Source organism: Anopheles coluzzii, chromosome X, assembly GCF_943734685.1.
Source record: "Anopheles coluzzii chromosome X, AcolN3, whole genome shotgun sequence".
NCBI lineage: Eukaryota > Metazoa > Arthropoda > Insecta > Diptera > Culicidae > Anopheles > Anopheles coluzzii.
The window spans coordinates 7,515,901-7,531,891 of NC_064669.1; the positions used below are offsets into that span (position 1 = coordinate 7,515,901).

A 15,991-nucleotide genomic window follows, 5' to 3' on the forward strand; every position below is an offset into this window, starting at 1 on the left:
ATGGTTCCCATAGTTTTTTAGCTCGTTTCCACGGTTTATTGAGCGCAACTAATTTTGCTTCAAATTGGATTGTATTGATGTCCAATAGGACGATTCCAAAATTATAGGGAAACTGTTACAAAAACATATGGGAAACGGTGATTAAATCGTGAGAGAGAACAAAAACATTGCAAGAATCACGAGGCAAAGAGTTGCAGTACGTATTAACGGTGTCAAATTTTATATGGAATTGACACCTCGCACGCAGATTTCTCCATCCGATTGCACATTGTGAACAAATATGCTATTTGTGTATACACGCCTTAAAAGACGTGGGTGGTCGAATTCAAAGCATGAATCGGACCGGAGCGGTGTCACCAGGCTTTCTCGTTTTGGTATAAAGAATCACACACGTGTAAGATATGTCTGATCTACTATCTGAAGAGAGAAGAATGGTAATCCGAAAATGATAAATGATAACTTGCTCATTTGGCGCATTGGAGCAAACGCATCTGTTCCTCTCAGGGAAGCGATGATCCGGATCATTCAAAAACTGTTGCATGTTTCACTCGCTCGAATACGGATCTGATCTTACATCACTAGTTTCTAAGCCATTTTCTGAAACTCGTGTCGCCAAACTCCGCGCCAAAAATTGATTGCAACGAGTAGGAAACAAGGCGTGCAATCCAAATACAACCAATTATTCAATCAGCTCATCGATTAGGTAATTAATTAAATAGTGATTACGCCCTAACAAGCAATCTGCCGAATAAGGAGGGCCATAAAACAAACAAGTAATCGATTCACACCTTCCCCCGGGAGCATTAAAATCCAGCACCGTAACACCATTATTAATATTATCATCATCACAACCCCCAGCTGTGTGGCAATGAGTGGGCCGTTAAAAAAAACGAAATCCCCATTCCCACAAACAGCAGTCAACGTCGCACCTCTTGCTTAAGGCAAATCACGCAATCGTCTTATAATGAATAAGCCATTATGGCAAAACCAACGCTCCCACCTTGGAAGGAAATAGCGCGTAAAGTTTTATCCATTGGGTCCGTTCGCTATCCTCTGTTTTGCCAAGTTTTCTTTTTGTTTTTTTTTTTATAGATGCCATTAGCTTAATTTCTTTGTTTTTAACACGTTATTCACGTTAAATCCCGGTTCGGCCTTCACATGGTCCCGTGCTGCTTGCTGCCAGGTACAGATCCCGTACATGGAAGCAATTAATGTATTATATAATACGTCTGCCGTTTACTGGGGGTTTATTTTCCCCCAAAAACAAAACAACAACAAATTTCAAAATTGCAAAATAAAAACTGGCAAAATGGCACAGAAAAAAAGGCACAAAACCAACACCGCGGTAAAATATCATCAACTCCTGACTGGGAGATTCACCATAAATGCCGCGATGCCCCATGTCGAACGGGGGGACGTACCACATTTTATCGCGGAGACTGGTTTTGCGTTTTTGTTTGTACATTTTCTCCAGAGACAGTTTGTTTTGTTATGTCGTGGGGTAAAAAAAAAGGTTACACTCCGTACAAGGGAAGGTCTGCAACACTTGGATCCTGTTTCGTTTTGCTGTATGGTTTTGCGCAATCGATTACTGGCTGTTGGTAGATTGTTTCACGCTTTTTACACGTTCCTTTTGTTTTCTTGTAACAACATTATTAAGCAATTAGACTTTACTTGCACAACGAGGATCTTTCACATTAAGATATTGGAATCGCACGCCCTCGAAAAACACGACAACGGTGGTAGCTAATGCACAACATTAAATGGCAGGCCTCACAGTCCACGTAATACCAGACCAGAATTGAATTCACGCCATTTTCTTCATCAACTAGCGAAAATAGCTACGATATGGTGAAAAATATGATACAATATTTCCTACATTATAAATGCATTAAGCAAGCATTTGCGAAAATTGACGTTTTTCCGAACAAACATCTTTGCAGAACAGACCTGGAGCAGCAAACGGTGATTCAGCGACTATCATTGAAACCGAGCGAAAGGGGTACAAGGGGTAAGATATGTGAAGGAGGTGGATATGTTTTTGACTCGTACACCTTCGGCCGCGCTCTCTCGCGAGCCCGTTTCTCTCGCGAGAGAGCATAATGTTGCGACCATTTTACGACCGTATACGTATACGGCTGCAGTTGTATTGGTGACATGTGGCCGACAGCATATACGGTTGGCTCGCTTCGTTGCACGCGCTTTTGTCGCGATGGAAGATAAATTCCATCATGCGGCCATTGCTCGATCGTGCCGTTTCAACCGGTTGGCACGGCAATGCCGTATGTGGGAAAGAGAAACAAAGCGAGAAACAAACATGGCCTCCTGAGTGTATAAGAGAGTGGAGGGGCGCGCTTGCGCCCTGGTGCGCCCTCTCTGAGTGTCAATGAGGGGAAGAGCTTTCCTCTCTTACGGTACTCATGCTTTTCCCCTTTCTCGCATAATTGCAGTGCCCTTCACGTTCATCTCACTGCGATGAGAAGATAGTGTTTGGTCCTGCTCACCCTCCTCAGCAGCTATATTTTCTTTTAAAGTTGATTTATTCATACTTTGAGCCAATCGGCGCCACATGGGATTTTTTCAAATAAAAGATAAACATCGTAACCTTCATTTCTACTCCGTTCATTCCCATTTCAACTCTATATTTGATGGATTTGCAATCTTTTTCTATAGTGTTAGATTGGGTCGAGAAACCCTGACAGATGAGAAGTAGCTTTGCCTTTGAGAAGGTTATCGTAATACGCAATTGAGTCAGTTTTTTGCGTCTTGCCAGCCAGCACCGACATGGAAAATAAACTATTGTAATTTAAACTATACAGGGAACATCACTTAAGCCGGTCTCGTGGAACAGTCGTCAACTCGTACGTCTTAACAACATGCCCGTCAGGGGTTCAAGCCCCAAATGGACCGTGCCGCCATACGTAGGACTGACTATCTTGCTATTTATTTATTTATTTATCTCTTCTTCAACAAAAAAAAATAGTTTAACAGACTTCTTTACATTTTTGCAATCAATAATAATCTCACTCCAACAAATCAAGCGCTGCATACGATAATATTACTGTAAATTTTAAGTAGCCATGATTATTGCTACGAAGGGGCTGGGTTGCAATACTCTGAAAGTTCAGAAGCAGCTTTGCCCTTCTGAAGGTGATCGTAATGCGCAATAAAGGCAGTTTATTGCGTCTCAGCGTTGTCGCAAGCATTGACACGCAAATAAAAACTCTTGTTTTTAAAACTACTTAAGAATCGTTGCTCATTCAAGCTGCTGTTGTTCATATCGAAAACTAATAGGAAAGAAGAAACTTACGCCGAATTCGAGCCCAAATGAAGTATTTTGGGGTCCTTTTGAATATTGTTTAACTGTAAGTAAACATTTGATGGCCAATTGATGTACTGATGCCTAGCTGAAAATTCCTCAATTTTCATTGATACCCTTCAGCTGATCCGTTTGCTTCATGCAGTTTTGTCTCTTTGTTTTGCTTTCACCTAAAAAAATACTTATTGCTTAATAATTTATCTTGTTAGCTTGAAAACTTAGAGTTCTGTACTAATATGAATGAAAAGTTACATACAATTAAGTTTAAAATAATTGAAGAGCAACGAAATGAATGCCAAAGGAACGACCGCGGATAATATACATTAATATTAGAGACAGCAAATGCTAAGTAGTTTACTTGCAGTTGAACAATGTTCGAACTACCTTAACACTCTGTATTGGGCCTCGAAATTGGTGTTTTTAACTTTTCTTGCATTCAAATCTTCTCCCCAGCCATCCAAGAAATAAATTAAACAGACTACTTCGGCTTTACAATGCTTGGTTCAAAAAATGTCTGGCCAATAAATCAATCACTACAAAACATGGAAAAGATAATTGCAACGTTTATTGCTATGCACGGGCCCGAACATGGTCGATACCTTTGTGTGCCGTGCGCTGCGGCCGAGCCGCGTCGTGCCGAAGCGGATGCGTGTTCGCAACCGCACCAGAAAATCATTGAAAAGGAAATTAAGAAACATAAAATATCGGATGCATGCGTTGCGTGTCATTTGATTTTATGGGCAGCCCCGCTTGCAGTGCAGGAGTGTTTGTCGGCTTCGTCAACATACCACTTCGTTGGATTGATGGGAACAAAAATCTGCTTCTCTCTGTGGGCGATAAATGGTACGAATATTGCAAAAACAAAATCTGCAAAAGTATTATAAAAAATGGTTAAGCGACTTAAGTTATGCAAAGCCGTTTGTAGTGCGGCTGTTGGAACAAGCTTTGTTAAATCATAACGCAGATTTTTTAATCTAAAGTGTAGCAATTATTGTACCATTTTTGTGTTTGAATCGTTGAAGTCTTCTTCTTCTTCTCGTTGGCTCAACAACCGTTGTCGGTCAAGGCCTGCCTTTGCCACTTGTGGGTTTGGCTTTCAGTGACTAAATGATTTCCCCCCATAGCAGGATAGTCAGTCCTACGTATGGCGGCACGGTCTATTTAGGGATTGAACCCAGGACGGGCATGTTGTTAAGTCGTACGAGTTGACGACTGTACTACGAGACCGGCTCGAATCGTTGAAGTAGTAATGTATATATTCTTTTTCGTTGGCACTGCAATAGTAGTGGGTAAAGAAGACTCTTGATCTAAACACGAATGAACATGAAATTGAGACTGACTGAGGTGAGAGGAATTGCAGGGATTTGCTACCAAATTTTATTTGATATCCGAATCCTAAAAAGTCTTTTTCAACATTGTCATCCATTGCGTCGAATGTGTGCTCTAGCTACGGATAACAAGCCGTTCGGGTTAAAGCATTGTTGTCATGTATTGAAAACATGTGCTCGCGGTGCTTAGCTGGTGTGACAAAAGCCCTGCATTTTATTCACCCCATAGGTGTGGCCCTGCTGGCCCCAACCAGGCCCTGCGTGTGGGTTGCTTGAGATTAAGTTACACGCGGTAAAGTTCATAGATCAATCTTTTTTTTACACATTGCACGTGGAACCGTTTAAAGCAGTGACGCGGTTTAACGCTCTTCTTGCACTTCGTCGCTTCTGTATATCGTCGGATTACAGGAAAAAGGGCTAGGTTTATAAACTTTTAATGAATAAAAAGTTAAGATTTAAAATTTTCTATTAAATATTTTTAAACTGAAATAATCTAAACTGAAAATCTGAGGCTAGTTTTGCATGCGATTTTGTATCGATTGTTGACATGATTTCTGTCGGCAACTGTCAAACTAACCATACACCGCCTACCACAACTATATGGAAAGTCGTTTTTCGCGATTAGCGGAAAATTAGGTGGAGATGTATGAAAACAATTGGGCAAAATACTATTGAACATCTTTATATATTTGTTTTCTTCAAATTTCTAAAACCATTATTAAAAAGCTTAATGAGAAAAAATAAATTTGAGGTTGTGTCATAACTATAAGGACACCTCAATAATTAAGTTTTTTGTACTAACGAATGCATTAAAAAATCGTTGAAAAATATAAATAGCACATTTGAGAAAGGCTTTACAGATATTGGGGGCCTTCACGATTCTAGTTAGTTTTTTGTATAGAGTTTGACAGTTGGAGGCTGAAATCATGTAAACAATCCATACAAAACCACACAAAAAACTAGCCTGCGATTTTCAGTCTAGAAAATTTTAGCCTAAAAGCTAGAATTAGATTTGAGTACCTGCTCGAAAACACGGTGTTGTTTACATTTATCTCAAGGTGCATTAAAGAGATCAGGTGGTGGAATCTAGAATCAAAGTGTATGTAGTCCAGGTGGTTTCATAGCATTTTTTCATAACCAATTTTGAACATCACTTTTTGGCAGAACGGGTGAAAACTTTTTCTCAAACAAGCTTTCTGGAGGCTTGAAGAATACTCAAAACACTTTTAAAATCTTCATTCAGAAGCAGAAGCGATAAAAATCAGCCTTCTAAATTCATACACCTTGGGATAAGCCCACCTGTATTTTGTACTCATTTAGATAGCTGCTCGAAAACTGGTATACAATGCAAATAGCTGACAGGCTGAAATTTCAGCCTACGAGCTTCAAACGGAAAGGGCCCCATTGATAGTTAACGAGTTTAAAAACGTTTAATTTATTTTTTAAGGTTAAATGGGCTTTAAGAGAATAAATGGCAAACTGTTTTTTTTTTCATATAAGAAATTTTTAACGAAAAAAATGTTTGTATTGGGCACTATTGTCCGAAACACACCAAAGCAAAAGAAAAGATTTTCAAAAAAATAATTTTAAAACTATTTGATATATAAAGCTTTGTCAGCTCAGTGAATTGATCCCAAATTCATAAGTCATGTATTTAAATTGTCTCAGCCAAACTAACCAAGACAAATATGGGTACACGATTAAATGGAATCGTCCCATAGCAAATTCACGAGGTCCTAACATTCTGCAGAACGCACAAAAAATCGTGGGAATGATAAAAAAACAATATGGAAAGCATGCAAAAATTGTAGGGTAAAAAACCTCGGGAAACCCTGTAACAACTTTGTACATCATATCAACCCTTTCTACCTGTAATTATGTACAAAAATGTCGATAGCTTATATTTGCTTGCTGTTTTGCTTATGACAATGTCACTTGCGATTAACGAATTCAGCAGCCTGCTCAACGGTAAGGCGTCATCCATGAATTACGTAACGCCAAAATTTCTTCAATATTCGAACACCTGCTCACGGCCCTGGGTGACTACATGTAGAAGGTGTTAATTCAATTTAAAAAAAAAAAAAGTTTAAACAGTTCCACAAATGTTATGGATAAAACCGGTTGCCGAGCATAATTCATTCACAGAAATGATAGCGGAATCGGATTTGGATACTGGATACTGGACACTAAGGATCGTCATGGTTTCAGGATCACTTCCAGTGCCGGTCTAGGTTCGGGATAACTTCTAAGACCGTTGTGAATGTACGATCATCAATTATTTACTCATTTATTTGTAATTTGGACCACACCGTCCGTTCTACGGTTCAAATCTCTCTCTCTCGCCTCTCGCTCGCTCTATTGGGATGCCAACAACATGTATCTCTTGGCTCCTTCACCGCCACCCGCTTTGCGGACCCACTGACCATTCGGGAGCAGATTTGCTAACCGCAAGCAAGCGAAAGGTGCGCACGCTATCAGCACCCACAGCACATCGGCACAGATAGATGACAGAGTTGGCTGAGCATGCGATAAAGAAAGAAAGAAAAAAAAACAACAAATAATAGGGATAACGTGAGCGATACACGATAATAGCACGAACGGGCGACCCTTGCGATTGTCGTTCGGCCGCCGCGGCTATCGAGTGCGGGCGGTGTGCGCTATCGGAACCGAGGGGGGAGAGAACAGATTAAGTCGATTGTTGTAGGTAAATCGACTGGCTCAATAGAAGCTTTCCGCTTGAGCCAATCACACAATCAAACACACACACACACACAAGTCTTATCACGCGGGTGCGGTGTCGGTCGGAGAACAGACGGATTCACTCTCGGTTCCGTTTGCGTGACGCGATGCGTATGATTATCTCCTCCCGGACGTCAACGTGGCAAAACATTTCAGGCTGCGGGAAAATAACGATGAGCTTTGATCTGAATTTTAAGAGCAAAATAATGCAAAGGAAGCTGCGTGTGTGATGCGGTGCCGGTGCGTCATCAATGGATCATCCCTAAGGCCTTGCGCTGTTGGGCTATTGGGCTGATCGGGGTGCTGGTCCACATTACGCACAACCCATTTGCCTACCTCGATCGATTTTTCCAGACATGTTTGGGGGGGGGGGGGGGGGGTGGGGGAGGCGGGGAAATGGAGCGGATAGTTTGGAAGGGCATGGACGCTGAGCGGTCGGACAAGCGATTCACCTACACCCTCGTACGGACAAAGTATGACAAAAGTGGAGGTGATGGCTGGATGATAAGATAACGGGTTGACTGTTTTCTGTTTACATAGAATCGGAAGCGGGAACGGGCTGCGGACCGGAATTTACCTCCCTCCCTTCATTGCCTTACACACACACACACACACACACACCGGTCGTAAGGTGTGAATCAAATCGTCGGCCCCATTCGTCCTCCAAAACTCGAATGTTTATGCGCTCCAATTAAGGTGGGAGTTTCGCTCAATGTCAGCGCGCTGGAGGTCTTAAGGCGATTAAGCTGTTTTGGGTGGGAGGATACGGGCGTGGGAGAGCCGGGCTGCACGATTGCCTCATCGGTGCTATCGGGTCGCCACACCACACGTGACATGGCGTTGGCACCGGGAAAGGCAGGCAGGGCAGCTGAAAAATCGGACCCACCCAAATGGGTTGGATCCAATCGATCTTAAACCCCGCCGGTAGTGGATGATCGATGTTAGCCAGCACTGTGTGTGTGTGTGTGTGTGTCTGCATTCCAGCCGTCTCTCGCTCGCGCTGTGTGTGACGAAGTGTATCATCGAGCGGGTTTATCGATTGCGATTGCCGTGTCGCCGTGCATGATGGCCGGTACCACCGTCAGGGCGCTCAGTCATCGGACGCACCTGACGCTGATAAGACGCACCCGTGTGGGCAGTTAACCCAGTAAAAGCCAACCATTAAACTTTCGTTCGCAAAGATCCGTTCGTTGGTCCTAGTCCGGCCACGCTCAATGTGCCTGTGCCTGTGACAGTGTGCGTGCGCTAGTGTGTGTTTATGTGCGTGTAAAAGTTGGCCCGCGGACGCGAAATGGACCACATCGCCGAGGTGGCGGCCGGGATCGCGTACATCCCGGCCGGGATCATCTACGGCTATCTGCTGCTGCTGCCGACCGCCACCGACAAGCTGACCGCCTGCCTGTACGAGGAAACCTACTACTGGCCGCACATCATCGCGATCGTCGCGATGCTGATCACGGTCGTGCTGACCAACGGGCTCAAGCTCAACTATCGCAAGACGCAGTTCATCCATCTGTACCTGCAGCTAGCCGCCACCGCGTTTGCCCTTACCGCCGGGCTCGTCTTTCTGCTGGTCGAGGGTAAGGATGGGGACGGATGGGGAGCACTGAAGGGGAAGGAGGGGGGGGGGGTAGGGTGACCCACACACCGCCTGCTCCACCCATCCATTGCGTTGAAGTGTGGCCACTCGATTGCCAATATCTACCTGCCGCTTCTTATCTTATCACATCGCGAGCAAAAGGTGAGCGTGCGCGCGCGCGCGCCTTCTCGAGCTCTCTCTGTCCCTCGCCCGCTCTCTCCCTGTCTGTGTGTCCATCTCTTACTGGTACTACGGCATCTTTTCCTCGCTTCCCTCGACCGCGGCCCGTTCAACCAACTTCTAACCCAGTTTCGGGCAGAACATTCTTGCCTGGATGACTCACGACGACTCGCGCCCAGGCCCAGGTCAAACAACCCCTATCAAACAGGAGCATCTATCAAAATACCCCGGGGCGGTTGTGTTTTCTCCGCTGCTCGCCCCCGTTTCGCCCTTGCACTTTCGCAACTGCGGCAAACCGCACCCGTAATTTGCGATTGACAGCTGTCAAACAGCGAGCGCGACATGCGTGTACAGCGGTGCGTGTAACGGGGCCCCGATCACTATCAAACCACCACTTTGAGGGAGCTTGTGCACGGTGGGGAGGAATAGGCAAACTTATGACACACACGGGCGAAAAAGGGGTTGGTGTTGGCAGTGCCGGAGGGGAACCACCTTACTCAGCACTGACCGTGAAGCAGCATCAGTGTTGTGGGAAGAACGTAATGACTTTGTGAAGCGTGTCTGCTACAGGTTACAGGAGTTGATGAAACGAATGATTTCAGAAGATGTGTTGTTTGACCTTGATTGTAGAGGTTTATTAAAAGAGTGAGCTGGGGGCTTCAATCAACATTTCAACAATGGATATCAAAGCTTTCAACTATGTATGGCGAAAACTGTTTAGTTTGAGTTCGATTCCTTGTTGTTTGAGGATATGTTTTTTTTCTGGATTTCTGTAATGCTCTAAGAAAGCTATTTATGACGGAGTTTCTCTAAGGATAGGCGTACAAAAATCATCCCAAAAGGCAAACAACAATGCAAGAAACAAAAGATGAATGTGCCAGGCCACCAAGTGTAAACACTCTGCAGCAATTGTCTGTGCCAGTTTGAAAATAGTTTCCTGCGAAATGCTTCCGAACACGTCAATTACACTTCAGAGACATCTCTCAGTCCAACATTTGAAACGGGGTTTTGTTTAAAAAATGTACAAAATATCCTAATGTTAGTACATCATGCACTGCATATCTCTCTCTTTTTCTTTAAACGATGCATTTCAGTGTAGAAGGTTTATTGCATTACGGGGTACAGCACTCAACGTAATTTACCTCTTCAGGTATCTTCCATAAATTACGTAACGCTCGAAAGTAAAACCGGGGAGAAGGGAGATTAGTTACGAAGCATTTCAACGCAGGGAAGAATTGGGGTTCCTTACATTCCTACTAGTTTTTGGCTTGGGTTTTTGACAATTGCTACAACACGAGCTTTGCAAACTACCAATTACTTCTCTAATATTTATTTCTTTGAGCTAGCACAGCATGCGGGTTCTGCACATATATTTTCAATCTATACAGAGTTTTCGAGGATTATAGTTCAGCAAGTTGCTGTATTTGTTCGAAAGTAGGCGCTGGCAGGTTCAGGGTTGCTATTGAGCTGCCAGTTGTCTTTCTTTACACCCTTGTACAGAAAAGTGTAATTTTTCATTCTTAAAATGATTTGATGTGCACAGAAAACCATCCCATAAGCATTGTATTATATGAATTAGATGAAGTCGGCATTTTTTCTCCAAAAACTGTTTTTTTACCTACAGTTACTCAAAAAGTTAACTATAGACTCGAACAAAACAACAACTCGATGAACATGTCAATTTAATACTCGAGAACCACATAAGAAACATAACAAAGTCAGCGAACTAACCTACAATACTATCGAACTGAACAAGAGCTAACAAAAAGTGTATTGAAATTATGAAGCGAACGTTTGGTGACAGGTATACAGTCACAGTCGTTGCCGCCAAATGTTGACTCTAACTCGCCAAGTTTCGGCTCTAGGGCATCAGTTTTTGTCTTCAAACATCAATTATTGACTGTGAGTCAATTGCTTTATTTACAAAATTTAACGTGTTGCAAAATTGTTGAAATTAAGTAGTAAAGTAGTGCATAATTTCATTGATAGAATTGTATATATAACAATTGTTAAGCTAATATTGGAAATTTGTATGGAGTGAAAAAAATTGGCGCGTATTTTAAAGTGGCTTTATAATTTCTAAAATTTCAATATTTAGTATTTTTTATGTATTTTAATGTATTTTTTTGTGTGAAGTAAATTTAAATTTTCCAAAAATTGGCTCAACTACCTTGTAAAATTATCATGCCTACCAAAGGCCCAAAATTGAAACTTTAGGGTCAAAAATAGACGCCTAGAGCAAAAAAGTGGTTCTTCTTCTATTTGGCGTAACGTCCTACGCGGACATGCCGGCTTTTGAGACTTCATTCATTAACACGCAGCCGGATAGTCAATCCTTGGTACGAGGGACGGTCCATTATAGGCTTGAACCCTTGACGGGCATGTTATTGAGTCGCTCCGTGTTATTATCCGTGTTATTCGCTTATCCGGGAGAGGTCGAGTCCCGATGAGCCCGTATAAACGGCGCGCCACTGTACTTACATTGGCCGCGACCGGGATATGTCAAAAATGATCTTTTTTTTTCAATTTGAATCACGTCATTTATGGATAGCCCCTTCTTTAACGCTTGAAGCGTTCCACATTCAATTTGACGCATTCTGGTATTACGCTATCGAATGTAAACAAGATTCACGCACCTGCTTGCTTGATGTAATGCCTTTCTTCTTGTTCTTCTTTTTCTTTTTCTTATTCTTCTTCATCAATGAATCTTGAACATTGCGATTCACATTCCCGCTGTGAATGTGGTGCTATTCGCTTAACGCCTCGAACGCATTGCATCAACATTTCGACCCGCAAACTAATCCTTTCCCCTCTTCTCTTCTATCTCTCACCTACCCCCCGCTTCCCCCCTCCCCCTCCTCCACCCCTTATAGATGTCGTGCCGGCGATCTATCTCGGCGCCATCGCGCTCGGCCTGACGCTCGTGCCGGGGCTGAGCTATCTGCACATCCGGGCCCGGGCCCGCCACCGCGCCCTGCTCATGTGCCTGTGCACGGTCTGGTTGCTGGCGGGCGTCGCCACGACCGCCACGATCGCGGAGCTGGCCTCGGTCGGTGCGGCCGGCGAGGAGCGGCTGCACCAGAACGTGGCGATCGCGCTGCTCGCCGCCAGCACGCTGCAGCTCGTGCTGATCGGGCTGGTCGAGCTGCTGCAGCGCGAATCGATCGTCGACTACCGGCGCCCGCTCGACTACGACACGGCGATGGCCCACGACAGCGGCCGGCTGCTCAACCCGGACCGGCGCTCGTTCGCCCCGTACGCCCAGTTCGGGCGGGCGGCGCCGGCCCTCGGCAAGGGCATGGCCACCGCCGGCACCGGCTGGTCGACCGAGCGCATCGTCGGCGCGGGCCAGCCGCACGGCGAGTCGGGCTGCCGCTACCGGACGCTCTGGACGGTGTACGCGGTCGGCACCAAGCTGGTCGGGCTGCTCGCCTTCTACTGGGTGCTGCTGGTGTCGGGCATCGCCGCCAGCCGGACGGTGCTGGAGCGGGAGGACGTCGGCTACCTGCCCTTCTGGCTGCTGGTCGGGGGCGCCCTGCTCACCACCCTGCTCTCGCTCCGGCTCGCCCCCAAGACGACGTTTGTCGGCGCGTCCGTCCTGTACGTGGTGGCGCTCGTGCTCTCGGTCGCCTTCTACTGCGCCGATCTGGTCGAGCTCGAGTACGGCATCTCGATGCTGCTGTTCTTCGCCTTTCTCGGCGCCGCCCTGCCCCTGCCCGCCATCAACATCCTCGAGCTGGCGCCGCTGAACTGTAACGAGGCGGCGCTGGCCCTCGGCACGGCGCTGGAGCTGCTGGCCGTCGCGCTACTCCAGTACTACGGCGTCACCATGGGCGACACGCTGTTCGGGGTGGAGCAACCGGCCGGCGGCGGCGACCCAGTGCTCGCCAGCGACCACAAGGGCGTCATTGCCGCCCACTACATTACCGCGATCGTGCTGGGGGTGGTCGCGGCCGTCGCCACCCTCTGGCACGTGCCGAACACGGGCCGCAAGTCGCTGGCGGAGATTGAGTCCGACCTGGCCCGGATGCGGTCGTACTTTGCGTTCAGCCGGCGCCATCTCGCCTCCCCAACGCCCGCAGCGCCGGCCCCGGCCGCCGCCACCCTCGACGAGACGATGGTGCCGCCGCCGCCCCGGGACGCCGTCGCCGCGCCGCATCACGCCACCAACGGACGGCTCGCGGACGACGCGCTGGAGGAGCTGCCGGTGCCGCACGAGCAGCAGCTGAGCGCGCGCAACGCGGCCCGCTTCGCCGCCCTCTACCCCGACTCGCCCGATCCGCGCAACGGCTCGTACGGCAGCCCCGCCAGCCACAGCCCCAACGGGCGCAGCCGTAGCCCCTACAACGACTTCGATCGGCACTACAGCCCGCACCACCACCAGGACGCGGTCCACCTGCAGGACGCGCTGCGCCGCCAGCACGAGGCCAACTATCTGAACGCCCGGCTGCTGCTGCAGCAGCAGCGAGCCGTCAGCAGCTCCCCGACCAACTCCGGGCGGGCCCTCACGCCCGAAACCATCCAGCCGCTGCCGCTGCTGCCGGTTCCGCTGGCCGGGCGGGCAGGGCCTGGCCAGCGGCCCGAGCCGCCCCTCGGCTCGCTCACGGTCAAGTCCGAGCCGGGCACGATGCTGCGGCCCGCCCTGCTCACGCAGAAAAGTGACGCGCCGGCCCCGCCGCCCATGCCGCCCGCCGACTACCTCACCAAATCGTTGCCGCGCGTCAAGGCGGTCCGGCAGTCGCGCATACCGCCGATCGTGCCGAAGCCGGAACCGCCGGCCGAGGTCGTCGTGCCGGGCGTCGAGTACTCGCACAACCTCGTGCCGAGCCAGTTCCTGCGCCAGTCGCTCCAAAACTCGCAGCTCTTCCGCTAACACACCCACCCACCCATCCTCTCCCTGTTTTAGGTTCGTAAGTCCTTCGGTGAGCTTCGGTTGCAATAAAACTAAATCGAACTATGTTGGTTGCGTTGCTACTCCTTTCCCAAAATTCTCACTCCGAAGGTGATTTAATGCGAGATTCTTGATCGCGGTAGGCCATTCGACAGGTAAGTTATGCTTAAGCCCGCGGTCACCATAATTTAATTATTTACAATGTGTGCACGTGCCTGCACGCGCATCGGTTGAATCTTTGCACTGAAAAGTCGTGTCGTGCTCGCGTAAACGCTCTACTGGATTACATTTTTGTTTTTGAGGTCGCCTGCTGAGCCTGGTGCCTTTGAAAGATTGTTTAAACCTCATTGAACGATCTGCTCATGGCCTGATCCATAATTGGTGCGACGACGGGAGAACGCGAGCAGTGGACGTGGGCGCAGTGGTACCGTTGGGACATATAGGTCGAGTTGCTGAAGCAGTATTGGGCTGTCAATGTTACCAGTTAGCAGACCTGCTACGAATAGTTGCTGAGCAATTTGGCTCCTATCCTTCAGCTGGTGAAGGCCAAGGAACATGAGACGAACCTCATATGGCGGATGCTGACTCCCATTAGGTTCCCATGGTAGTATGGATTCCAGTCGATCTGATAGGCGCTGGGTCGATGGCTTTCAGACCACACTGGCACTGGATTTACGAGTTTGTCATGCGGAGAACGAATCCAAGAAGTTAGTTGAAGCGGTTGATGACTTCTTTGGCATGACGGTCAAATGTTAGCTTTGTATCCAACACAACCCCAAGATCCTTAACATAGTTTGCACGTTCAATACAGAATTTCGCCAATGTTATAGTTGTAGTGAATGGCATCGCGAGATCGGCTGAATGATGGTGTATATAATAGCTTTTAGTTTTTATTTAAATTCAACAATTTTGAGAGAAAAAAACGATTTAACACAAAACATACATTTTACAAGGGAAACAATTGTAGTAACAAGTAAGCTTTGTAAAAAAGCTTTTTTGTTGACATCTCAAGTATAGTGGATCCTCAGGCATTTTTCACTTCTCTTACCCTAAGTCATTTTTAATGGAATGTCTATAAGTCATATCTTCTTCTTCTTCTTTGGCTCAAAAACCGATGTCGGTCAAGGCCTGCCTGTACCCACTTGTGGCTTTCAGTGACTAATTGATTCCCCCCCCCCCCCCCCCCCATAGCAGGATAGTCAATCCTACGTATGGCGGCGCGGTCTATTTGGGGATTGAACCCATGACGGGCATGTTGTTAAGTCGTACGAGTTGACGACTGTACTACGAGACCGGCTCCTATAAGTCGTATGAGTATGAGAAATTAGAAGATAATATGGGTACGGTCAAATTATGAAGGAGAAGAATAACGGTCATAAACTACAAATAGTGATTGCACTGGTACGAAGCGATGTGTCAATTTTATCCCCAATTCACAGTGGAAGCAGCCCATACAAGCATCGAAATAGAAATTTCTTTTAAATAGTTTTTAGTATTTTCAAATTTAAAACGACTTTTTGTTTTCTAAAAGCTTAATTTTTTAAATGTAATTTATTCCAAACAAAATTAGAACCAATAGCATTAGATCGTCGAATTGATTATTAGTAATGAACTCAGGTCTACTTTGCAACTCTACTACGCCGCTTCTAATTGTGGTTTGGAGGTTTCCATAAAAATGTGCAAAGTAGGAGAGTTTCATCCATGCAAAACTTCTGCGTGTTTTATTCGAATTGAAAGTCTAAAAACAAGCTTGTCCTTCGCGACATCAACATCCTAGCGGGAAAAAGATAGAAATAGATAATTTGGCATTTTTGGAAAAAAATTATTAAACTTCCCTTGCTATCAAAATTTAAGTACTATCATGTGTTAAAATTAATGAAACTAAATTCGTCTTCAATTTCATCAATTCGTTCGTCTGGGTATTTGTCGCATATTGCAATATCGGCTGCCCTTCA

At 46.3% G+C, this 15,991-nt stretch overlaps 1 protein-coding gene across 1 annotated transcript; it reads left to right on the forward strand.

Moving 5' to 3' along the window:
• The first annotated feature begins 8,103 nt into the window (after positions 1-8,103).
• LOC120954636 (uncharacterized) lies at positions 8,104-14,102 on the forward strand. Its single transcript, XM_040374737.2, has 2 exons — positions 8,104-8,966; positions 12,019-14,102. Exons 1-2 carry the CDS (start codon positions 8,678-8,680, stop codon positions 14,016-14,018), a joined length of 2,289 nt encoding a protein of 762 aa, XP_040230671.2. The 5' UTR covers positions 8,104-8,677; the 3' UTR covers positions 14,019-14,102.
• Positions 14,103-15,991: the final 1,889 nt, after the last annotated feature.

Excerpts from the sequence above, each read along its gene's own strand:
- LOC120954636 (XM_040374737.2), top strand. The coding sequence starts at position 8,678 with ATGGACCACATCGCCGAGGTGGCGGCCGGGATCGCGTACATCCCGGCC. Across the intron at positions 8,967-12,018 it reads CGTCTTTCTGCTGGTCGAGG|ATGTCGTGCCGGCGATCTAT; the intron begins GTAAGGATGGGG and ends CACCCCTTATAG.